We start from the raw sequence: 26,810 nt of genomic DNA, 5'->3' as shown, positions 1-26,810 counted from the left end.
CTCACTAGGCTGCAGTGAGAAGTGTATTATTTTTCGTTATAAACACCCTTCTATGTTAAATTCTAAAATAGTTGTTTCCCGGAGGAGGTTTGGAATAGAAACTGATGTACCTGATAGTTAATTAAAATTCAGTGTTGTTTGTTCTTGCTTAAATTAGTGGGGGAAAAAAAAAAAAACAACCTTCCAGGAAACACCACAGAGAATAACATTCTGAACATTTCAAATTATTCTGAAAGATGAGAATTCCCATGGCTCAATTCTTTAAAGAGTTGGAACATAATTCAAATGCTTCATTGCCACCTGTCACTTTTTTTTTTTTTTTTTTTTTCATTTTTAGCATGTGTATTTTCTCTCATAGACAAATAAAGGGGGTGAACACCTCATTTCCCTTTTTGCCCAGGTTTTTTTCTGTATCCTAGTTACTGAACTACATGCACACATCAGTTCTATTATAACGTTATAAACCACCTGCACAAATGCACACCTAGCAGGAGACCAGTTGTTTCATTAAGTTACACCAGAGTCTGGCTAGTATTGTTGTACAAACCAGAGAAAACCATGTGTAACTGGTTTTGTTTGTAATGTGAAGTTACTGATTAGCCAGCTAATACCATTTTCTTTCCCATGCTCACAACCTCCCACACACAGAAAGATGCAAAAAACTAGTATAAAAATAAGGTTTTAAGCTACGACAATGAGATCTCCAGATGTCTGATTCCTTGGTTTAGAAAACTGCACAAGCGCTTATCTATTCCTGAAATAAAAATGATTTAGATAGTCCAAACTGTCTTTCACAATCTCCCATCTGCTAGGGTGTACATTTCATTTTCATGTAAATAAATTTTCTAAGTAATTTTTCAAATCCTCGCTGCACAGTTCATTACAGAGATCTCATGCTTGCTGATATTTACTGCCAGAAGGCGAAAGGACTGATAAAGCATGTGGAGCACTCATAAGAGGCTTGCAAGGCAGGAAGTCCCTCATGGAGAAGGGAATATTTCAGTGGATTTATGTATAGCATTAACCACTTCACCTGTGTTACTTCCCTGTCACCTCTTTCAAGAAATGCAGATACCTAATGAGGGGGAGAGTAAAAGAAATTTTCCAAGCTTCATTTTTGGATTTCTGAATTTCACCTCTAAATCTGACAATTGGATTTTAAGCTGTCCTTTCATGTCGTGTAGTCTCTTACAGTGGATTCATACCTGTGCTTAGGTAGGCAGATCTCTAGTCTTAATGCTTAAATTGAGAGTCTTATATTGTTGAGATTTTTGAAAGGTCACTCTGACAGTTTGTGGGAGCTGACATGTTGGCAAATCAAGCCCTTTTTGTACTTTATACCAAAGTCACAACTGGAGAAGAGGAAGAATCACGCTGACTTATATTTCCAGAACTGGACTGACTTACTTACTTTGCTAGATGTGCAGTTAATCAAAACAGCTGCAACTCAGAACACCTGGAAGCTGTGCAACTCTTAAATGTCTAAATGTAGATTTTAAGAATCTAATTTTAAGCAGGCAAATTTGATCAGTTTGCCCCATCGTTACCCAGGAAACCACTTAATTACCGTGCCTTTGCTTCATCCCTCTGCATGTAGCTTTTAAAACATTTTGTTATAATTTTTCTTTTCTTTTGTCTTAAGCTAGTGTTTGTAGAAGGGGCTGGCTTGACAGCTCTGGCAAATGAAATAGTCTGCCTGCCCACGGAATATGTGCTCCCTAGACAGTGGCAGTCCAAACTTCCACATGCTGTTTTGTCAGTGTGCTACAACTTTTCTTTGGGGAGTGGAGACGGGAGGGAGGAAGTATGGTCCTTGTACAATCATGTCTTTGCCACTAAAACGTGCAAGTGTTGTCAGGAAAAATGGCCTGTATTTTCCTTCTAGCACAGAAAACAGGCAGCCAAAAAAATGGATCAGTGGATGAGCTCAAGCTTTGGAAAACCCATATGTAGTCTGTAAGCTATCATTGAGATCACAGGTTCAATCCTGCTGTCTTGCAGTTAGCATTGATGACAGATGATCTCGTAAACTGAACAGAGATTTCCTTGCTCAGTGCCAAGACAAAATGATTTTTAAAGAGTTCTGAGTTCTGCTGGGCCTTCAACAAAAAGTCCTGGGATGTTATTTGCATAGAAATGGAAAAGATGGGAATTTACTCTAAAATATTAAGACTGTGTCTTCTTGTGTTTCCCTTTAAGAATGTTAATCTTAGCACATAGAGTTCATTACATCAGTCTGTCTTGGTGATGACTTTTTTTCAGATACATATATTAGATGAATTGTGATAGCTGCGAATTCACCTAGTGCTCCTAGAAGAATCACCCAAGGAACAGTCAGTCTTTTCAACACAGGATTGTGTATTTGATTTCCAAGTGGTTTACAGGCCTCCTGGTTCATTCAATTGGTAGCCTGAAAGTCATGGAAGATCAGTGACAGAATCATACTGCTGTTCTTTAGTGATCAATGTGAATTCACAAATGTTTCAACAAAAATAGCAAGGCAGTAAGAATGAAACATATCCATGACATATTTAAATTTCAGAAATCTTTGCTCTACTATGACTGAAAGTGGAAATACAGAAGGACCATCTACATCATCCAAAGTAAATCATCTGGCTTAAACAGCTACAACACTTCATAATCACTGTTGTTCTCGATAGTTACACAAGAGGTTATCCAGCTTTACTCAAAGCAGCTGAAGTGATCCAGTCCAGGCTCACGTTGCTGCCATGCCCCAGGCCATGCAGCTCCATCCTTTTCCTCCAGCCAATGCCATCTCTTGTAATGGACCAGTTCTGGGAGCTGCTTGCTTGGGAATTAACCATGAGGTTTGGACTTTTGGGATGAAAGGCATTGTCTGCTTGAGGGAGAGTTTTGCAGGCTTTGATTTGGCAAGGAATCTGTGATTGGGCTTGTAAAAGCAAGAGTATTGCTAAGCATAAATGAAAATGACAGTATGTTAAGACTGTGAAAGCACAAAAGAAAACACTGGAATTTACTCCCTGGTCATGAAAGTCACTTAGAGTACTTATGTTTTTTGAATGCTGTTTTGACATGCAGAATAATTTCTCAAAGCTTTTTGGGTCAGACTGTGCTTGTGGTCTGAGAAACAGATGGAAATTCTACTGATTTTCTTTCTGCAGCCTGTAAAACAAAGATGCTTAAATTACTAGTGCTCTAAACTAAAGAACCTTTTGACCATCTAAATCCAAGATTCATTGCTGCTTTTAACGTTACTCTAAGAAATTAATGGTTCATTTATATAACTCTCACTGTGCTATCAGCATTGGTCTTGTACATGCTGCTCTCCTTTAAATGATGAGAAGTAGGGACAGAGCATAGGAGAAAATGGAAAACATCTCATCATCTGGATTAGAATATATAATTACTACCTGAAAAATCAATATTTTAGAAGAGAAGGAGCACTATGCTTTGCTTTCATGATACCTTTGTATTGTTCTTAAGTTTTAGAAACCAGTAATCCAGAAAAGAACTACAGAGGGGGTTTGCACATGAAGGTATAAAGAATTTGGTTCTGTTGTGGACATGTTAAAATGTATTTATAAATTAGACTTGAAATCCTGCTTCATAGCACTAAAATTTTCATTTTTGAAGCCTAATAAACCCTTCTTTTGTGTGTGTGCAACTGATTTTTAAATTTTAATGTGTTAATTTTTTTCTGTTTAAATAGCTTCATTTTTACATAGCTGGTTCTCTGATTCTAAAATTGTGGCCAGGTAAACTCTGAATTATTCACAGAATTTATGTAGATTGTATGTTTTTACTGCTGAGTGGTTTACTTACTGCAAATACCCCTCATACCTGAACAAGGAAGAAAGATACTAGATTTAGAGCATGAGAGTGCTGAAGAAATGCAGAAGAGTCTAGAATATCTTCTTTACTTTGTTGAGACTGGCTTAAGAAATAGCCAGAAATTGCCCAGCTGCAATGGATTTGATTCCTGTATTTATTTCCCCTCTGTGCTGGTCAACCACCAGCAGACACATTTTCAGGAGCCATAAGATGGTAATGACAGTTTTCTTCCCTAGGTTGTTTATTTGTTGCTAATTCTGTTTAGTAGAAACTTGGATCAACTTACAGCCTTCTCAAGTTTGCAGTGGAACTAGCAGATCTTTTTCATTCACTTTAATGATATCGACATTGTGAATTCTGTGCCAGTTCCATTAAATTCAGTGAAACTTTCTTTGCCCACTGACATTGAGTGTATGTTTTGTCCTATTTGCTGAGACATTTACAAACCTTTCATAATTATACCAATTTAAGGAGCTTGAAACCTTTCCTTTGAACTTTTTTTTTCCCAGTAGGGATGAGTAGCTCTTCCTTTTGTTGTAATCAGAATCTATTCAAAATGAGCAAAATCTGAATTCGTAAAATGTGTGTTATAGGCAAAAGAGAGAGAATAGAGACTTCTCAGGTAGCTGTGGAGTACTGCCAAAATTAATTTATCTTCTGTTATTATTTGGAAAAGAAGAGCAGCCAAAGTAAATAGTACCTTTGTGTATGCAGTTATTGAGACTTGTTTGCATTGCTGCTTGTGTTTATATTAAAATTTTATATGTGAAATCACATATAAATAGAAAAATAGAAAATAGACATAAGAGCTGTTCTTATGGTGGGCAAGCACTACTTTTTCTTGATAAACTTGGACCTTAAAGTAGAAAGCAAGGAGAAAATCAGTCTGCTGTCTTCATGAATCTAATATATTTGCTATCTGGAAGAAGAGTTTTGGCACAGAACACGTGGCAGTGTGTGGCACTGGGATGCTCCAAGGTCTTGTACAAAGTGTCCTCCTCTGAAGGCTAGGACTAATACATTAGTAGCTGGTTTTAGATTGATAGCATTCCTTCTTTGATAGATGTTATCAGATGTTGTTTGTATTACATGAGACAGTGTTAATTCTAGCTTTATTATTTAGCATCTGAGCCAGTTTGTTGAATTCATGTTGGTACTGTTTGTATATAGCAATTGCTGTTGTTTTTATTGAGGTCATAAACTTTAATGAACCCATACAACACTTGTCATAAATTAAATACAAATGGTCTTTAATTTTGACAGATTTATGTAAAGGAGGTTCTCTGTCTTCCTTCTCTTCCTATGTCATGAATAAAATTTTATGATCAGCCCAAAGTCTTAATTTTTTATGCAAGTAATACATCTCCTTTGTAATTGTGACTGGATAAAGCTGACAAGTGGAAGTTAATGTCCACTATACAATGATGTGCAGAAAGAAAGTAATCTTGAAAATGTTCTTCAGAATAGATATGCTGGAGGTTAGGAGAAGATACTTTCATGAAAACCTCCTGGACAGTGAGACTTGGGGCTCACAAAAAGCTTGACACACTGACACCTAATGAACACTGAAATTGTGGTAAATGCAAGAGAGTTCAACTAAACTTTTTTTTTGCCATTTATTGCAATCTTAGGGCATAGAAAGAGTGTGACTTCATTGATGTGTTTAAGGCAAATGACTACAGAATTAGATTGTATGGTCATTCTTCACTTAAAACATTAGGACCACTTACATGTCATGACTCAGCAGTGAGAACTCTGGGTCCCTAAAGCAGGAGCAGCTGAGACCTCACTGTCACACATGACAGCCTGTGTGCAGTGCAGTAACCTTGCCCTTGTGCCTGAAGGACTTGTCCCTAAAAGCTGTGATCAGTGAGGGTGTCCTCTGGTGCAGATTTTGAGGGATCAGTGACTGCATTGCGTTGCTGTGGGAGGTGTAAGTACAGTGCAGTGGGCACCACTGGTCAGGATGCCATGTGTGCCAGGGGTGCCCCAGGAAGCAGAGTCCAGTAGGAGTGGGGCTCCTGCTGGTGGGCTCTGTCTAGGCAGGGAATGATGTCCAGGGCCCATCCCACCAGCCCAGCCAGGGAGGAGAGCACCTGGGGGCAGCCCTGGTGCCCCCCATTGTGCTGCAGGTGGCCCTGGCTCAGCAGTGCCCAGGGCATAGCTGGGGGAGCTGGAGCCCAGCCATGCTGGGGCAGGGACTGATATCCCTGCTAGCTGACATGGGCTCCTGGAATGTGGGCTGGCAGGAGGAGCCATAGGGTCTAGTTGGGACCTGTAATGTCCTGTTACATCCTTTGAAGCTCCTGAATTCAAATTCTAGAAAATACAGTGTTTGTATTTTTGCCATGAGGGACTGTGTCACTGATACTGAGCAGGCAGTGTGTCTTACAACAGTATTGCCCTGAAATACAGCCTTGGAGTGTTTAGCCAGAGTTGTTCTCCGGGGAAGGAGTTCTCAAGGGCAGCTTTATTGTTCAGGCTAAACATCTGGCCAGCCTTCTATCCTATCTTTGACAGGACCCTGGCAAAGTGGGAAGAATATAGACACAATCATGTAATTTCCAGTTCCTGGAGTTGGCACTTCTCTTTACTAGTTCCCAGGGCTTTTCCCTATGAAGAAAACCCAAAGAAAACCCATTTTCAAATCCAAATAAGTTTCTATCACCTATGTGTCTCATGGCACGGGGTTCTACAGCTTAATAATGCCTTGAGTACCTTTTTTTGTTTGTTCATTCAAGCTTGTCAACATAATTAATTTAATGCCTTCTGTTTTTATTGGAAGAGACAGTGAATAACTGTTTCATAGTCATCATTTCCATGCTGCTTATGAATTTATAGTTCTGTCACATTGCTCTGTTAGTCGTGTCTTTTGCCAGGTTGAAGATTACCAATTTATTTAATCTTTCTTTATATGGAATCATTCTATGGTTTCATTTCCCTTTTTACCTTTTTCTATACCTCTTCCTGTTGTTCTGTGATTTTTGAAATGAGTGAACCAGAACTTTATGACTTTCAGGTTTTGGGTCCACAAATGTATAAAAATTTACAATGTGAATAAATTTTCTTTGGTGTTCTGCTCCCTTTCTAGTAAACTCAGCTTGCCTCTTTGACCTCCAGGCACTAAGTTGATGTTTCCATAAGTTTACTTGCTAAATCTGTCATCTTGCTTATAGGTGGTTATAGTTTAAAAATAATTTTGAGGCAAATAAAATCAGAAATGTCATGGACATTTTTCTGCACTGTAAGTAGCATGGAGTGTTTCAGTATTGCACTGGTATTTTGGAATTAGATGTCACAGCTTCATAGGTTTTTATGCATATTATAGATGGAATAATTTGTAATAACAACCATAACAGCTGTGGTCATGGACTGGGACTTGCTGAAACTATTGGAAGTTTTCAGGTGTTTATTGAAAATGACAATCTAAAATGGTAGATGGAAATGGCTTATGCTATTCCTCCTGTTTTGGCACTGTCCTGTATTCTCAGGGGACTTTGATGTTGCTTTCTGACACTTCTGACAGCAGTCAAAAGATTTTTGTAGAACATACTGTTGCCTTTCTGGCTATTTGAGTGAAGGTGTTGAGGCATGCTACAAAGCCTCAATGCATCTTTAGTCTCCTGTGCAAAGATATCTTTTCAGAGATAAGACCGGGAACTTGCTGAAATTGAGGGAGAATCAGTGAGTGGCTGCAAAAAGATAATAATATTGCATAAGAAATAGAAAAATATACAGTGATTGTTATATGAAAAGATTGGAATTTATTCCTTGGGTATGCCCAAAACTTATGAAAGTCTACCTTCTAAAGGTATATTTATAGAGGTATAACAGACACAGATAAACAGGGGAAAATAGATAAAAGAAATTTGAGCATAGCTTCTTTATGGAAGAATTCTCTGAATATCAGATGCACCATGACAGGATTTTTTTTCCCTTCATTATGCTCTGTGCTCCAACATCAAGGCCATGGAGAGTGAGCACAGTTAGAGTAGTTACAGTGATAGCACTGAGGCCCTCATCCTGGGCATCCTTGGGGATACAAGCATGTGGCTTTAGGTCTTTTGCTAGATTTGTCTGCAAGTCAATAATATATTATTTTCAAGGAAATTCAGTAACAAATACCAGTAATATTTTTGTAGTATTCATCTTCTCACTTTTCTAAAATTAGTTCTTTAAATTACTTGTCTTATCACTGTAGTTAGTGAGCTCCAACTTTTGTCTTCCTTTTCTATTCTCCTCATCCTGTAAACCTGCCTCATTCTAATCCACCAAGCATTGTTCTGTCAGAGAGGCTGAAAAGGATGGTTTGGAACCTGTAATATTACATAAGGGAACCACATCTTGTGATTATTCTGGCTGTGTGTGTACCTTGGAGAAATAGATACTGAAGATTTTTCAATTGTTTTTCTTAGCAGCACTGGCTGTTACAGACAGCCCACCACCTCCCATCTCAGTTTTGATCACCTTGTACAATAAGCCAAGATTACTGTTCAGAAAGATGGCCTTAAATGACTTCATTATCCTAAACTGCCTTTAGAATGCCATCATCCTAGAGAACATTAATTCACTTTGATGGCTTTTTGGTGTTGCCCTATAGACACTCCAGCTCTTTGAATAGTGATGGGGCAGGGCAATTCCCTTCCCCTCGTACCACAGCAGAGTGGCTTAGTTTGTTTACACATTAGGTACCCTCCTTGATGTAGCCCTGTGAGCTTTATGGCAGCCCAGCAGAGAGGCTGGAGAGGAGACAGGGCTTGCTTTTCAGAAAGGGTGCTATCCAAATAATTTATTATAATTTATTATAATTTATTATATTTTTAAACAACTGTTGGACCACGTGCTGTGTTCAGTCCTGTGCTTGACTAAGGTAAAGTAGGAAGATGACTGCAATTTTTTTCAAATAGTTTCTTGTGGTTTTTGTTTTTTTTTTTTAACCTTCAGACAGTTTCTTTTCTCTCTCAAATGTGAAGATCTTCATTTCAGTCGAGAAGATTACCCGGGTGCTTTCTTTCAGCTTATGATTCTTCAGAGTCTAACAGAGAAGAGTACTGGAAAATTCTTGAATCAAGCCAAAAAACTTGAGATGCTTTTAGTCAAGTAATCATTTACAGTCTCTGAGCCCATTCTTACCTAGCAAAGAGATAAATTGCCAATCTTGCTATCTACAAAGCAATTTGCACAGCTGCAAAACATCAGAAAGGGAATATATTAATTTCTGCAGATATAGCAAATAGATGCAATGTCCTTGGAGGGATCTCTGGATAAGCATGAGCATATTTATTGAATTTATAAATTGCTAGGTAATTTCCTTTAGTTTGAATTATTGTGGCTTTGATGGAAACTAATTATTTTTTCCCCTTATGTTTAATAAAATAGTTTATATGCTTCTCAAGCAGAACTGCTAAGCTTTATAATAACTTTGCAAACTGCCTGTTTATTATTAATATGTAGTTGAGATAGAAAGCTTAGTTAGCTTCCTGCATACCCATTGTTTTTTTAATCTAAGAATTGAGCTGAAAGCCATGCAAGAAGCAGATAGATCAGAATTACATGTATTTAAATGTTTTCATCTTTACTAAATAACTTTATCAAAGTTTCAGCCATGAAGTAACTAAGAAGGACAAGGGCTGAATTCTGTTCATGTGTATACTAGCACAAATTTTGAAGGAAGTCCATGAACTATGTAAGGTTATGATAGCAGAACACAACTGCAAGCAGAAGAAGAAATTACTGTAACATTTCATTGTTCAGGTTGTTCACTTACTCAGTAAAGAACTCAGCAGCTGAGTGCAAAACTGATGTTTAGCAAGAAATTAAGCCTTGAAATTAAGTCCTAGCAGACAAAGTGAGTTGTTTTGCCATTTGGTGTTTCCCCAAGAGGAGCAAAATCGTCATAAGAAAAAGAAAATCTTGAACTTTTGCATGTTGTGGAAAGGTCCCTAAAGAATATAGAGAAAATTATAAATACGTTAAAAAGTCTTAGAAGCAAAGGAAAGTGAAACCGCAATCTCCTCTTGGTAATATGTCATAGGGTAATATGTAATAGGGTAGTATCTAAATATTCTATAAAATGCCAGATGCTTTGAAGCAGCAATTAAGTTTTGATCAAGGCTTTTGTATTCAAAGTATACCCAAGATGATGGCTTGACACTATATCTAATAGTGTTTCTTTATATATTTAGTTTAATCTCAAAATGGGATCAAGAGGTTTGTCTAGCAGAGGACCATGTTAAACAAAAGTGCTTGAGCTATCAGTGTGCTACCTGCTTGTACAATATGAATGTGGCAAAATTAATGTGGTAGATTATAGCCACAGTTTTATCTCCATGGCAAAATCTGAATATGAGCTCAGTGACATGGATGAGTTTTAGCTTGGGCATGTATCTAATTATGCGTTTAGGGCCAGGGGAAAAACTGGAGTTTTCATAGACTGGAGTTTTCATAGAGAAAAAGCAAAGAATTGAGACAATGAATTGTGTATTACCCATGAAAAGGTTGTTTTGAATGAGTGACTTTTATGTGATCCTAGTCTACATTTTAATGCCCCCTGAAGAAGAAAGATGGCTACAGTTTTATGATTTTAAGGAAATTTATCACATTTTTATTCAAAGTGTATGTTTGGCTTTTGCAGTATAAATTCAACTGTATTCTTTCTGATCGTTGAGCTAAGCCTTGTTCCTTTTAAAGACAGTGGCCAAATTGTTATTATAGACAGAGGCTTTGTCAAAGCCAATAGCAAATTCAATACAAAAGAGAGGTGGGTAGCCAAGAAAGGCAGGAGCAGATGGGAAGTTTGCCATCAGTATAAAAACGGGGAACATGAGAAATGTCATAGATCATGGCTCATACTGTGATTTATATCTGCCTTGGGAGTGTGCTAGCAAGCACAGTGGCTATTTAGTGGGTAAGGATGGCCTTTCAGAGCAGTCCTCTCCCCTTGTTACACTCCTTACTGAATGTAGCAAGTGTGGTGAGCTTACTGCAAAGCAAGTGTCATTTCTACTGATAAAGTATCTCATTGTGTTTGTGGACATTTCTGTCTCTAATACATGCACATGCACATCTTCAGCTCAAAGCTGCTACAGAATTTTGCCCTTTGCTGTATATTTGGAATACATATTCCAAGCATCTCTGCTGTATGTTTGGAGAGATAGGTTGTAGTGAGGTCTGTGCATCTTCCCCATATCTCTCCGCTGGAAGAAGAGGGAATTTTGACGCCAGATTATTAAGCTCTCTCTGTTAAATTTGTTTGGTTGTAGTCTGGACAGCACTGATGACTTACAAAAATTATGGGAAGTCATCTGTAGGTGACCCCCTGAACTGTATTAAATATTACTTCTTACTTGACTTTCATTGCAATTTCAGTTTTTTGATAAAAAAAGTTGTGAGTTTCCATTGTAGCTCTTGATGTCTGGCAAGGTTTCAGTGACAGAGAAAGTTTGGGAACTATTACATGCTTTTGATGCACAATGGCATTGACCAGAAACAAGCTCTGTCGGACATATGTGTGTGCACGGACGTATCTTAAAAATGCCAGCAAAGATATCTATTGATTTGCATGGCTGCCAGTAGTTCATTCAGTTCATGTTGGTCAACAAAATGAAACTATTTTAGTTTATGAGGCAAGGCTTTCTGTGAAACTGTTTTTGTGGAAATCTCTTAATAGATTAATATGGGAATAAATTCCTATAATTAAAAAATAATCTCTACATAGATGTTAACATGGAGTATCAATCTGCTGATAGTATGAGCACATGCTTGGCCTTTCATATAGCTTCTACAGTAAGTCTGTTTTGTCTTCTTCAACTGTTGTATACTATAAAAAGTATTATAAAAAGTAAGAATTGTTTATTTTGAATGTGCTGTGGAAGAAGCACATACCTAGTGCGTCCGTACCACTGGAGATTTTATTAATTATTTTTTATTAAAAGCTAGGGAACTAAGAAAAGCAAGCCTGTTGCAATTAGAGTTATGTTTCCTGTAGGGAGGGAATCTGCATGTGAAGAATTGTGGGAATCACTGTTGTCTCAACAAGCGTGTATAGGGACACATGGTGACACAGAGTAATCTGGAAGTGTTATCAGTTTATACTATCTGAGTTCGCTGTTTTTGAGAAGTAAAGTATCTCTGTGCATTGCTTAAAATTAAACTTGTTAAAATATTATACATTCAGAAAACAAATATGGACCCAATTTTACTTGAATTTCATAGGTTATTTTACCAGAATACACAGTAAACACTGTATTGGTTTTTTATTCATATGGAATATATTTAAGCCTTAAGCAACACATGCAAAAATTATTAGGAATAAGCTTGTTTTTGTGAGTAAAGTGTGCATGTGTTACACAGCTACTGCTTTCAGGAGATAACTTAAAATGCAAATTAATACAGCAGTGTAAGATCTGCCTATCTCCAATTACTTCCAAAATGCTATAAATTAGTAAGCATTTTGATGCTTTCTGAGCAATGAGGAAACTTCTGTAATTTCAGACCTTTTTGAACATTATTTTATGAACATTTCTGACAGTGTGGCAAAATAAATGCAAATGTCTGTGTAAATTTCATAGAACTTAACAAAATGGCTGCTTTTTTGAGTGAGAGCTTCTAATAAATTGTTGCTACTACTTCTAGATTGGGAATGGGACTGTTACCCTGAGACTGATAAATCTCTTTACCTTCCTCTGGATGCTTTGCTGTGTCATGGCCTGGTATTGTAATGAAAACTTAAGCTGCACTTTATTTTTCAGTTTATAAAGGGCTTGTGAAGTATTGTAAGATAAACCTGTGCCCATAACAATTTTCATCAGTTGATAGCCTGCCATAAGAGGCTTTTGCTCCAAATAATTCAGTTTCTTTTCCTCCTAAGAAAGTATTCCAAACAAAGTTCGTTGTCAAAAAAGAAAGGGAGAGGAAAAAACACCAGAGTAGGATGAAAGGTGATAATGGTTAATGGCACTCTTTGGGATGCAGTCACTCTTTCCTGGAACTCTGTCTGGTCCATCATCATCTCTGTTGGTGAGGTGCAATACACCTCCTCTGTTTTCAGGAACATTGAAACTTCACTGAGGGATTTGTACCACCTCCATGTCAAACTGCAGTGTGGCTGTTTTGTATTCAAGGTTCATCTTCATCTCTTTCACTATTTTACTTTTTTGGGATTCTCTGCTACAGAACTGAAAATAAGAAGACAGAATTTCACTGTACCTTTATTCCATGTTTTATTTTACAGAATGATTAAAAATTCAAAGTTGGATATAATATTTAATCTCTAAGATCATTTTCCTATTGAACTGAGACTTTTGTGGTCATGGCTGCACATAAACATGTAAATTCATGTGCATTCTTAGTTTTCTATCTGAATAACTTCCAAATTCATAAGTTCACTTAAACATTATGTAATACAAAGGAGGAGTTCTTCCAGACATTTTCAAGTCAGATGCCATGATATTTGAAGGTGGGTTGCCACCTAGTAATGTGAAAGGTTTTACATAACTTGGCTCTGTTTTATCTGGTTTTTAAATTACTTGGATGCAATAAACATTGAAGGACAAATAGAAAATATAGAAAGCCAAGTTAACGTGTTTTATGTATGCCCAGTCAGTTATGATGTTGATAGATTGTCTTTATATATCTTGTGGAGATTGTTATTTTTAAAAATGATTTTATTTATCCTATAAACATACTGAGAAAATAAAAATCAGTATTTTGCCTAGATATTAGAACAATAGGCAAGAGCCCAATTCAGTAGAATTCTACAGTAATATATTAAACAAAGAAAAGAGTAGGACAAAGCCTTTTCTGCAAAGGTGACAAATGAGAAAAACAAGGCTGTGAATAAAACCTGACAAAATGCCGTAAATCAGGACACCTTGATATCTCAACATACCAGAAGGAGTCTGACCTTATTAATATGGAGATAAGGCAGCACAGGAAGGGCAAACAGCAGGGAGCATTGCTGCTGGTAGACGAGGTATCTGATAATTCCAGTGAGAGGTGAAAAGTTAATCAGAGTACAGTAGTTTTCACTTTGCTGCTGCAGGAACCTGGTTGCAACTCTCTCAAAAAAAAAATAATCTCTTTGACCCTTCAAAACTAGATCCTGCTGGTACTGATTATTTTTTTTTCTACCCTCAAGATATCCATTATCTTCTGCTGGTTCTGAAAGCTGGTGTCCATGTTGTGCAGCTTTTGTCTGCACAGTATGAAGGCAGAAACATGTAAGATGGCAGAATAGAGTGGGGCTTGTTAGCTGGAGTGAGACAGTGACAGTGATGAATTATTTTTCACTGTTTGGTGAAACAGGGAAAGGGTGAATATAGTTGAAATAGTGAAAGAAGAAAACATTTACTTTACCCAGTTAACTTGATTCTCTTACCTTTATCTCCTTCACCCGTAATGGTGTGTGTCAACTCCACTAGAAGCAAAAAAAAAATACTTGAACAGTGAGGAACTCTGAAAACACTGGAACAGATCTCACACAGAAAGAGACTATGCTAGGGGGAAGTAGAAGATAGAGGTCTTAAATGCCTGCTGCTGTTTGTTTCTTGTCTTTATTTCTCTTGGTGCTCTTTTTTGTTTGCTTGCTTGGTATATATTTGTGTGTGCTTATAAATTTATTCTGTTTGTAAATAATCAAATATTTGTTCATTTGTTTTGATTCAGAGAAGCTGAAGTCATATGACAGTCCCATCTTTACTGATAATATTACATACTACTCAGCCAGTAAAGGAATTTTCAATCAAGCAGAGTTACTTAATATATAGTATGAACACTGTCATTTAATTCAAATACAGAATTCTGTAGGATAAAAACCATGTTACCTAAATTACCTCTTGAGTCTTTCACAGGAAAGAAAGCATAGATCAGATACACTTAATCACTATAATTAGCTAGTTTACCTTTATATCTCTGATTAGCTGCAGATCATAAGCCTCTGTTTTCCTTTCTCTCTCTTTAGAGTAGAATATAATTCCTATTGTGAATGTCACATTGGTTGTGCTCTTTGTAACAATGGAATTAACTTCTTGGCCAGATGGCAATTCTATTAGTTCAACATGTACTTGCAATGTAGTTAAAAATTCAGAATGAGCTAAAATTAAATGCTTCACATATAATTTCTTTTCCTGAACTTGTATAATTTAGAAGAGAGTTAATAAAACTTCTTCTTTAAGTGTATGTTGTCAGAATAAGTGAAAGCAAACTTAAAAAAAAAAAAAAAAAAGAAATCTTCTCAATTTGCTGTTTATACTTTATGAAAGAGAAACTGGCAATTTGTGGTTTATGTAACAAAATTCTTTAGTATGTCCAGGTTCGGTTACCACCTGCCTTTGATTGTAGAATTATTGCTTCATAGGAACTTAATGAGATAATGCTGTACTTGATGGTAGATACATTCTTAGCCTGTTCCAATTGCAGGATTTAATGCTAAAATCTCATTGAGAAGCTTTAATGTAATGTATTTTACCTTGTTAATTTGGTTAAGAAGACACATGTTCCAGGTAGAGTGATGAATTTGTAATTCCACAGAACTGCACTTGAGCTCAAATTTGTGTCTAACAGCCTTCCTGATGGAGTCTGCGTGCCAGTAGCCACAATTTTTTATTTTTAGTCTTTTTTTTTTTGTATTGTCTCCTTTGGAACGTATCTCAGCAAAACAAAAGCTGTGTGCATGAAGCTTGAGCAGACTGTACATATGATAATTCATTGTGCAAAAAATGACGTATGCAAACACTGTGAATAAAATTTCTTCATTACTTTAAAATTTCGCTTAGTTTCTCTTAAAGCTTTAATAGCAGCACTATTATATAAAACACTTTCAAGAAAGAAAGTGAGTTGTAGTTGAAGCTGTGCTGTCAGCAAGTTACTAACTTAACTGAGTACATTACTTAACTGAGTACATTACTAGAATTTTTTCAATAGTTACTAACCATACAAAAGTAAATTATAGTTATTTTTAACATAAAAGAGGCATTGACATTTGAAAATTAGAGTATTGGAATGTAATGTAATTGTAATGTAAATTAGTGTAAATCAGTGTATTCATCTGTATAGAGTCTGGTCTGCCTTCATGCTACTACTTCAAACTGCCTAATGCTAATTTGTCTTTGTGGTTTAGAGACTGGTTGGATGTTAATGGTCATTATTACATGTCCTTTTGTGTGTATAAATATACATATTTAAGAATATATATACACACAAAAAAAATTAATAACTGTTCTGGAACAAGAATCTGCATTACAAATGCTTGCTGATTTCAGGAAACATGGCACACAGAGATGCTTTGGTGCTTTTTGGATGCCTCAGTGATATGGGGTGATCTGTCACAGACATTCTTCCACTGATATTGTTAGGTTTACTGTATTTTCTTTTTAAAGTTCCTTCACATAAAAATATATTTATCTTGTGCTCAGAAAATAGCTGCTCAACATTTTGCTAATCTCCTTTGTCAGGGAGGCTGAAACTCTTTGACGCTGCGATGGTAAATGCCATAGTTTGCTAGGGCACACCTTGTCCTGTCCTCTCTTCCCAAATGCTTCCTGTCCTGTATTCAGCCTTTTGAAATATACTGAATATCTGGATGTTACCATCTAAACAGATTGTCTTTAGGCTGAAACATGCTTTAATAGAATGACAGGGTTATTGTTAAAATATAAAACATTTATAGCTGTTATATATTGCTCCTGTAGGAGTCTTACCTGAAAAGCTAAAGCTCTTTTAGTTATTGCAGTCCTGCCTAGTCTGGTGCAGAATTATGGTGCCAGAACAACAGGTATTAGACTGATCCAGAGGAACTGGGATGTAATCACTCTGGAGTCATTGTAGCCAAGGGACACTTCCAGCTCACTTTTGTATTCAAAAGTGACCAGATGAAAATAAAAGCTGAAATAAATCCTAAAATAAAAGCATGATTTCAAGTACTTCAAATGTGGGATGTCTTTCCTGGTGAGATGTTTATAATTAGTCTGAAATATCTAAGAGGAAAAGTTTTCACCATGTTTAACCAGCAACTGAGAAAAAAATTACAATTTTCCCCTTTTTTTTAAACTTGAAACTTTCCATTTAACTTTAGTATATTTATAATTAATCTTTAGATTAGAAGTTGAACGTGTACAGTAAACAGTTCTTTCCAGAAGAGATTTAAGAAATTCTTGAACCAGTGTTAATAGAAAAATGTGATTTTGATGAATGCAGGCAATGCTTGGAAAAGAGAGTATTACTGTAGACTATCTCTTTTCAGCTGTTGATTTTGAAAGACAGAATTGTTGGCTAGAGACAGATGCAATATGGCAAGTTACTGCAACTCCTTGTTTTATGTCCATGGAAGATTCTGATATTTCAGTCTAGTTTTTCATTAGGAGTTGAGGCTGTCAACATCAAAATTAAACTAAGTGTTGAGAGAAGTAGACCTACAATTCAGAGTAGGGCTTTCTAACTGCTTGGTTTGCATGCTGTAGACTCCAGAAAGGGTGTAAAATTTGAAAGAGCATTTTATGCTAGAAATTGGACTTCTAGACTCTAGGCCAGTCTTTTTATCATCTGCTATATACCCCCAGCTGTCCTCTGATGATTATAATTGATTTTAAATAGATTGTTCTGCAATATATTAATGGCTTGCATCTTCATGAAGTTATTAATTTCATTCTTACTCAAAATAATGCCTTATGGGATCAAGCTCTTGATGGGAAATAATAGACCAAATGTTTGTTTGCTCAGTTATTAGTTGCTGGGTTTCACCTGTTTTCTGAAGAGTTTCAGTTTTTAATTGTATTTGTGAAATTAAGTTGTACATAGATGGTCTCTTGTCTGTACATAAAAGATGTAATATAGAAAATTAATGTATGTGTAACACAGTTTTGTGGTGTTTCTTTTGTTTGGTTTTTTTTTTTCCTGGTGAAGTAATGGCTGCAATGCTATCTACAGTAGGAATCCTTACTTAGAGGGTCCAAGTTTAAAGATGCACAAAGATATATTGGAATATAGAAATCTTACACTGTTTTTTCATACTAATGAAATATTAATAGTCTTCTGAATTGGCTGTTCAGGCCAGGTTCAGATTGTTCAATACCTTTTTTCTTTCTTTTTCTCTTTGCAGGAGACACTAGATTAGAGTAGAGTGTTATTTTTAGAGTAGACAATGGCCTTTTTTTGACATTGCCAAATTATAAAACTGCCTTACATTATGCTGAAGACTGAGTCGATATATCCTGATGAGAAGTCAGGGCCCAGTTTTGGGAAAATGGCACATGAGCACTTAAATGTATTCAGGCTTTTCACCTGTTCTCTTACGCCAATTTTGGTCGATAAATTGCAGCAGAGGTTGGTTATGTGGTGGAAACCTTTTTTTCTTAGAGACCTCATGTTCTGAAGGCTAATATCTTTCTGCAGTATAGAATTTTGTGTGGAGGAGGTCCAGATAAGTAACCTCTAAAGCCTTGAATTTCTTCCAAAGTAGTTTATTGTTTTTCTGTTTATAGCCATGTGCCTGTCCATGTGTTATGTCCGTGACCCGTTGGAGCAAAGGTTTGTTCAGAGAGCAAGTGGAGCCAAGGCAGCTGCTTGTCTGGGTGTGTGCTCAGGGCCCCCAGCCCTCACCAGGCAGGGATTCCTCCCACCCCTGTTCCATGAGGCTGCTGGCTCCTGAGCCCTGAGTGTGGTGGAAGGCAATCCTTTGGACTGTCTATCCCTTGGAAGAGGCACTTATTTGTGTCTTTCTCATGAAAGTCAACCTACATATGGTAGATTTCTAAAATTCCTGAGATAATTATATTATATTAATCTTTCTGTTATTAATCTGAAATACAGATTCAAAAGGAACTGAGAAGACAGGGAGACTGCTGGACAGTGTGTCCTTTTGTTTGTTTGGAAAACACATTAAAGGATGTGTTTGGAGAATTAGTTGGTGATTCTCTTGTTTCAGTGGGTAACTATAGGACTAAATACTTACTGTTGATTTTGCTTTAAGCTGTCTGCATTCAGTCTGGAAAGGTAAACAAAATATGCCAACTTGAAGTAGAGGCTGAGGTTTATTTTTGCCTTGCATGCAGTTCAGGCATTATGGCAGAATGTAGAAATCTAAGTCAACACAATGTAACGTGATGTGACATGATCAGGTTGTTCTCTGCTCTGACTCTTGATTCCTTCTGTAGAAAAATGGAACTATTTAAGAATGTAGGAAATACATTCTACAGCTTGGACTCACGGCATGTCTAGTTTTGTACCAGTGGGCAGTGGCATGTTTCCCATCATCTCTAGTAGAGGGCACATCCCAGCTTGTTTTCACTAGCATCTCATGAGGATGTATTTTTGAAAGCTTTGTCTAATCTCTTTTTAAACCTCCTGCTGCTGTTTGCTTTCACAGCCTCTCATGGCAACAAATCCCAGATGCTTAATATCATCTTCATAAAAAAGTACTTTATCTTTTTGAATTGCAACTCCTGAAAGTTTCAATAAACATCCACTATTTCTGGATTTGTAGTACCTGGTGAACAATTCTGCCTTCACTATACCTGACGTTCATGTGTAGATACTGTACCCCTTGGTCATATTTCTTCTTCTCTCCAAACTATGGACTCCTACCCTTTTTTGGTCTGTCTTCCTAAAACATCTGTTACACCCTGTTAATGATTTTGGTTATGCTTTTTCATAGTAGTTTTTCAGTTTCTGTGTATGTGCAAATGGTTGTTCCTACCTGCTCATAGCTCTTTTCCTTTATTGAATTTTAACCTATTTTTGTTGACATACTCCCTAAAGAGTCAAGAACATTTTTAAATTTTCATCTAGTCTTCAATTTGTACTGCTTTGGTTTTGATTGAAAACCTAATTAGCACTTTACATTTCTACTCCATAATTTAGATTGTTAATGGAGACATGAACAAAAACTGATACAAAGCAGAATCCTCTGGATGCATTCTAAATGCAGAATCCATTCTGAAGTGTCCTCCCATTTTTTCAATGAGCTTGATTTTTCAACCAGCTTTATACCTCTCCTGTGATAATCTGGACATAGTTGCTGTGATTTGAACGAAAGTTTTTATTAAAAGTGAGAGTATAGGTTATTTTCAGCTTCTCCAGCAGGATAATAGGGCTTGTGACTAGGAGAGATAGAAATCAGAATTGATCAATGTGACTTTTGCATGACAAAGCTTCTTACCTTCTGGATATCTACATATTTTCTAGAGACTGAAGCTAAAAAAAGTAATTTATTGTTTCCCAACTTCTACTATCTGATCACCATTTTTTCTTGAATATGGGTAACACTTTTGCTTTTTCCAGGCTTCTGATATTTCACTCAGGCTTGGGAGTTTTCAGAGGTGAGTCCTTAGGGTTCTGTGTTAGTTTCAGCTGCTGCATTATATATCCAAGGATGAAGCTAACTAGGTCCAGCCAATTTTAAAATATTTAACTTACCTTAGCAATCTGTTCCTTCCAATTATTTTAAAGAGGATTTTAAGTGTTGATTGGCATTAATCATACTAGCTGGGAGATTCAAGGCTGCAACAAAGATTATTAGTGTATGCAGGTTCCAGATTAAGGGGAAATAGTATTTATAGTAATATTTTTTCTCTAATAGACACACATGACCAAGGGTAATCCAGGAATGATTGCTAATTATTGAAGTCCAGTTCTTTACTATCTTTGGCAGGTGTATTGTAGCACCTGACTCTTAAGCAGCTCTTTAAAGGCAGTTGAACAGTTATGGGTGTTGCAGACAACTGCTTTTGTTGTCATATTTATGTTCATGTATGTTCCAGGAAAAAGCAGACTAATGAAATGACCATAGATGAGAAAGCCTGCCTCTTAGAGCCACAGCAGTTCTGACAAGCAGATAAAAATTCTGTATTTGTGTGGTGTACGAGTATTGCCTTCTTCAGTCTTTAAATAGGTATAAAAAAATGAAGAACAAGTTCAAAGTCGTGACATGTTTTGTTGTTATATAGTCAGTTTTATCAGTAGATGCAGTATTGCAATGTCATGGCTTCTGTTTTGGGAGAGGACATTCTTGTACTGCATTGGAGGAAGAAAAAAATCCTGATTAAAATCTCAGTCTCATAGAAATGCCTGTTGTTGGTGAAGAAACTGAAAGCTTCAGGAGCTAGTGAAGTGTTCTTAACAGCTTTTGAGCAATGTGAGTGCAGTAAAGATGGACGCCTTTTTCTTGCTTTCATTCTCTGATAAGCTTAATTGACAAAGGTGTCCTTTTTTTTTTAATAATAAACAAGCAGGTCCTTCCCAGATTAAACTTTAGTCTGAATAGCACTGTACTGAATACTCATAGTGTAGCTTTTGGCATTTCTTCTCACTCTCCCCCTAGAGGTATAACAGCATGAAAAAAATCCCCATGCTTTGTTTTAGTAATTCAGTGTTTTGGTGGATTTATTTTAACTTAGGTAGTGTTTAAACTAGTTGAGCCAGGTGAAATAAACATGTTTTACTCACAGTATTTTTGATAGTCCTTGTTCCTGCAGGAGTTTCTTTCCCAATCTTCCTTAAATCCTGAACAAATCTTTTTCTCCTGCAACAGAATTTCTGGGCTTGCACATCAGTACAGTCAAGCTAGTAGGTGGTCTGGCCCTGGGCCTCTTAGCATCTATAGCAGCCTTTAAATATGTAAAAGAGAGAATGAAATGCTCTGTTCACTGTTTTCCATGAGTACAGGAAGGAAAAAAAGAATTGTTGCAGCATAAGAGACTTAAATTAAGCATTAGTCAGGGGCTTACATACGGGATGGGGTTGCCTGAAAAAAACTACAGGATCTCTGTCAATTCTAGATAAATTCTGGATAAGTCTGATAAGCTTGGAGGGATCCCAGTTACCAAGGGGATGTGCAACAAGACAGCATCAAACGAAGAATCTGCCCAAGCCCACCAACACAGGAGTCTGAAGAGCAGCAGGTCCCTTCTAGTCTGTCAAGCCTGCTATTGCTTGCACAGACACACTCAGAGGCATGCATGGATGGTGTAATAGAACAGGGATACAGTCTGTCCTAATCTGTTTCAATTAGGAAAAGGTTATTTGAAAATTGTCAGTATTATGGCACAGTGTGTGAAAAAAAGACTTACTACCATTGTGAAAAGATAGACTCAGAAGAGCTTGTTTGATGCAAGTAGCTGTTTTTATTCTTTCTTTTCTAGTATAAATATGAATTTAAATGTAAATGATTTCCAAACATTAATTATAATGTAATATATAGATTTAAAAGCACTGAAAAACCCACCACTCAGCAGGAGTAAGTTCAACGTGAACTGTGAAACTTCTAAATCCTCCTTACTCTCTTTAATTCTCTTTTACTGGTCTTTACTTGACCCTTCAGGCTTGTGGCTGAAAATGTAGAGTTAGGAAAATCACAGTCTTGGAATTTTTGCGTTATTTTATTTATTATTTTGTGCTATCCTTAGTTCAAAGACAAACTACTGTAGCCACAGGGAGGGTTTTGAATGTTGATTTAAAAGGTTCCCTATGCTATTTGTAATCATACTGTTAAGCTGGTACTTAAGAAAAAGTGAGATAATTAATCCATTATAGTTGTAAAAGACAACTGCATAATATAAAAGGATCTGTAAAATAAGAGCAGTAAAATAGGTTTGTGTGGTTCTGTCTTTATTTTAGTGCTGGTAGAATAGCAGTGGTCTTACTAATGGTATTAAGTTTGTGCTGCTTACAGTGAGCAGTAATTACAAACTGCAGAGCTTGACAAGCTGTATACATGAAAGAACAGGGATTTAAACTTCATACAATTTTCTTCTACAACACAGAAGTCAAGAAACTTTGAATATGTTCCCCAAAATTATGTGGAATGAAAATTAATGCTAAGTTAGGAGGATCCATTCAGAATTATTTTGACCTCCCCTTTTCTTATTTTTTTTAACATGAGCACCTAGAAATTGCTACCATAAGATTTCCTGGTATTTAACTTTAAGCATCTGTTGCAGCTGCCTTTTTTCCGCCACCCGCCCTCCTCCTTGTGATACTGTACTATTGCTGGTACACTTTAGACTTTATATGGATCTGGCCTTCAAGCTTTAAGCAGGTTGAGAGATTTCTAGAGGTGTGTTACAGCTTACAGCACTGTGTCCACCTTTTAGTGAAGCATCTCTTGCTGTCTTCATGTGTACTGGCCCAGGCTCAAAGGCTGATGTGGTCCCTGCTGGTCCAGTGATCCCATTACTCTCTGGAGTTGTTGTGCAGCTTGCACTGCAGTGTAATAAGAAGATCAGAGTTACTCCCTGGAGCAATAGCAGGAGTCTTTCACACCATGTGGCAGCTGGGATGCTTGTGCTGCAAATGTATCCAGAGTAATTCAAGACTAGTCCCAGCGTGTAGGATGGCAGCAGTTAGGCTGATTTGTGAGGAAAAAGAGTCCTATTGTTGTGAGCCCCGCTGGGTCACATCCCCTGCTCCTAGAGACTAGAAAATGAGCCCAGGCTCTTTTTGGTTTGCTGGTTATGGGAGTAGCTTTGCTGTCTTGCTGCCATGGTGATACGTGCAGTGCGTGGAGGAACCTGCTTCAAAGAGTTTCTGCAAATACACTTGCTATATTGCAAAAAACTGCGTGAGACAGTGGTCATCTTAACAGCAGTCTGAAGTGTCCTGATGAAGAAATGGCATAGAACAGTGTCCCACACCTGAATACCTACTTTTCTTTGGAACTTCTTTGTTTTTCTTGCCAGTAGTATGAGGTAATGAGACAGTATTTGACAATTTTCTCCTATGTCCCACTTGTGCAGCCTTAGTTCTGGACACCCAGTCATTTACAACTCTTCTCAAATGCTGCCAGGATTCTACCTAGCAGCAGGAAAAAAAAAAATCCAATTTTTTTTTTATTTCATATGTTGGCTTTTTTGTGGCTAAAGAACTTTTTCTTATGGTGCTTCTTGTAAGATTTTAGTTAATATATTAGAAACACAGTTTTAAACATAAATTTGAAATGTATAAAAGTGTCTAATATGCATTATTTTTAAAATATGCATATAACCTGAACCACACATTTGGTGTTACTGTTAAAGGATAGTTCTGTCACTAAATTTCAGATGAGTTTTTCCTGTTTGTTTGAAGATGTTGTTTGCTGTATTTTGTTTTCACAGACTGAAGTAAAATCATTATATCTGATTTATTCTGAAATGAAACATGAGCATGTTTCTTCTGAGGAGTGCACTAGCTGGGAAGTATTGGAAGTTTTTTCATTTTTAAAAAAAAAAGACAGTTTCTTTAGGTGTATGGGAAAATATTCTTATTACTCTGAAACTTATTGCCTCTTAAACAAAATATCAGGAAATACTGGTTATCAGCTGCAAGCATGATGTTTCCTTTCCCTCTGCTTTCCTGCTTTCCCATTCCTTTATGAGGTCTTTTCCTCCAAGTGACATTTTAATTACAGGGCAATAATGAAAATTAGAAAATTAACTATCAGAACAGAAGTTGGACATTGATATTTTTATATGGATGTGGTCTTGCTTAAATTTATTACAGTAGAAAAATGCCCAGCATATTTGTTTGAACATTTGGCTTCAGAATAGAATATACTTTATGTTTATGCAGGTATGTAAATTGCATGTCTAAAGACTGTCTTTCAGAGGTTTTACATTTATCTAGGGCACTACCAGGTGCATCTGATTTATTACTGCAAGATTTCATAAGATAGTGCTATGCCATGTTTTAATATTTAATCTGAGATGTGGAGGGCATTACCTGTCATACTGAGCAACAGTCTCCCATTGTTTCCTCGACTCCCATCTATCATCTGCGAATTTGTTTTCATTATATTATAAATATTGTGAGGTAAGGACTTCTCAAAGTGTCTGAGTGGCTGTGACAGTCATAGTGACCATGTCAGGTGTTTTTTGTAGCAATAGAAAAAAGTATTTTGCTCTTCAGCCTTCTTGCAATGGAATGTTTTATTTCAGCCCAACACAACAAAACTTTTAAGTGCCATCCCAAGTGTGTACTTTACCTGTGAGGCGCAATCAGAAAATACGTAGTTAATGTAGGAGTCATTATTTTGAAGCATAATGCTTTCCTTGTGGTACAAACAGAAATCAGTTTAAATTATGAATATTATTTATGACATGAATTATTTAACAGTGTCTGAGAGATTTAAAATACATCTCAAGGTGATACATGAAGGACAGCTTCGAGAGTGTTTTTATCCTGAGGTGTGTTTCATGTTGACAGCTATGGCACTAAGATCTTCAAAGAAGTTTAGATCTTATATAAAAGTTTTAGAGTCTCAAGTCATTGACTAGAATGTGCTCATGCCATTAAAACTTTTTTAATCTTAATCTCTTTCAGTCCCAGCAAAGATGCATTGTGATCTTTGCACTGGTATGCTGCTTTGCAATTCTGGTTGCACTGATATTTTCGGCAGTGGATATTATGGGAGAAGATGAGGATGGACTATCAGAAAAGAACTGTCAAAATAACTGTCGGTAAGAGGTAACAAAAAAAACTTCTCTTTTGGGGTGGAAAGGAACATATATGTGTTATATAAGGGCATGAAGTGATTGCCATGGTCCTATGGTGTTATTGAGAAGAGTAGCTAACAGAGGAAGAAATGGTTTCTCATTTTGAATTTCTGGTTTCAGAGATTAGTTTAACAGAGTAAAGCACACTTTTTGAAGTTATTTTTGGTGGTGTGTTTTGAGCGAGATCCTGGTGTTTGATCAATTATTTTGTAAGCCTGAGCCAAAGCCGATTAAGTTTCAGTAATTGAATATTGAGGTGGATCACATAGTTCCCAATTCTTTCATGTCCATTTCTCATCAAGACCACTTCTTTCTTTCTCCAGAAAGGTCACTGATGCCTTTTGACCTAAGATTGCTGTCCCTTCTGTGTAGGGGAAGCTTTTCTATTTCCTGTTTGGTGCATTCCTGTTATAGACATGGTGAATGTGTCTATATAAACCATGTCTATGAACTGTGAAGGAAATTAGTGATATGGTCAGAAAGATGAGTGTTGAATCAAGATTTGCCTCAGACACCTGCCATGGTTGTGTATATCTTTTAACTTCTGGTTCTGTTACTTTTAAGTAGGTTGAAGTAGGTAAGTTTTAAGTAGGATTATTTTTGGACCTTTCGTTTCCAGACTATGAATCTCATTTTGCTGCTCCTCACTGTCAGCTTCCTCCATGAATCTGTTCATTAGCAATGAGCAATGCTTTTCCTGGGTCATATTGTCCCAGGTCCTCTTCTGCCCGCCAATCTGATTTAAAAATAATTTGTAGGATTCATTCCCAGTTGTATTCTGTTTGGGTTTTTATCAAGACTTCTAATTTTATACAGAGCACCCTCTCTGATCCACTGTGTGGGGAAAAAAAAAAATCATTGTTAAATAACTTCAGAGAAATCCATTCTAATCTGATCATGGAATTGCTGGAGTGGGAGGGGGCATCTGGGCGTCCTCCAGTCCATGATCCCACTCATGGTCACAAGTCAGCTACAGCAGGTTGGTCAGGCATGTGCAGAGTCATGCTCTTTAGCTCCAAGGATGGACTCCACAGGCTTTCTGGACATCCTCTTCCACTGTGCAAAACTTACCAAGCTACCAATGGCTGGTTATACAGTGGGTAGGAGCTAATTGACATTTTTATTTTAGAATAATTTAATGAAAGATTAATGTTTCTTTGCTCCTTATTTCCGCTATTCTTTGTTCACTTTGTGTGAAAACTCTTTTGGGACAGTGTCTTTTTATGCTGCACCTGTCACACTGCAAACCGCACTAATTCAGAATCCAGGAAAATTTTTAATAATTTTTTAAAATTACAATGGGTTTTTATAATATTGTTTGCATGCTGCTAAAAAAAACCAAAAAAACAAAACCAAAAGCAAGAAGAATTTAAAGAATCTGTATCTCCTTTCAAACAGAATATACTTGCAGCATCAGGTAGCTTCGTCCTGAAACCACTGTCCTTCTGGCACTTTTTCCCATAATTGTTTTTAGGTTTGGTTTTGTTCACTTCATTGTACTCCTACAGGTCTGGGCAGCCTTCTGATATCATCTCT

General features: G+C 36.8%; 1 protein-coding gene across 3 annotated transcripts in view; it reads left to right on the top strand.

The window, feature by feature from the left end:
• PLD5 (phospholipase D family member 5) overlaps positions 1–26,810 on the top strand; it is a 163,562-nt gene that overhangs the window by 43,498 nt on the left and 93,254 nt on the right. For 2 of the 3 annotated variants that reach the window (XM_083858084.1, XM_083858085.1), the window contains exon 2: positions 25,102–25,238. In XM_083858084.1, coding sequence (XP_083714210.1) covers positions 25,102–25,238 — 137 coding nt within the window. Of the gene's footprint in view, positions 1–25,101; positions 25,246–26,810 lie in introns of those variants that run through there. The other variant, XM_083858086.1, reaches the window with a different exon arrangement.

The sequence above is a fragment of the Zosterops lateralis genome (assembly GCF_965231275.1).
Source record: "Zosterops lateralis genome assembly, chromosome: 3".
NCBI classification, from domain to species: domain Eukaryota; kingdom Metazoa; phylum Chordata; class Aves; order Passeriformes; family Zosteropidae; genus Zosterops; species Zosterops lateralis.
This window is presented reverse-complemented; position numbering and strand designations above follow the sequence as displayed.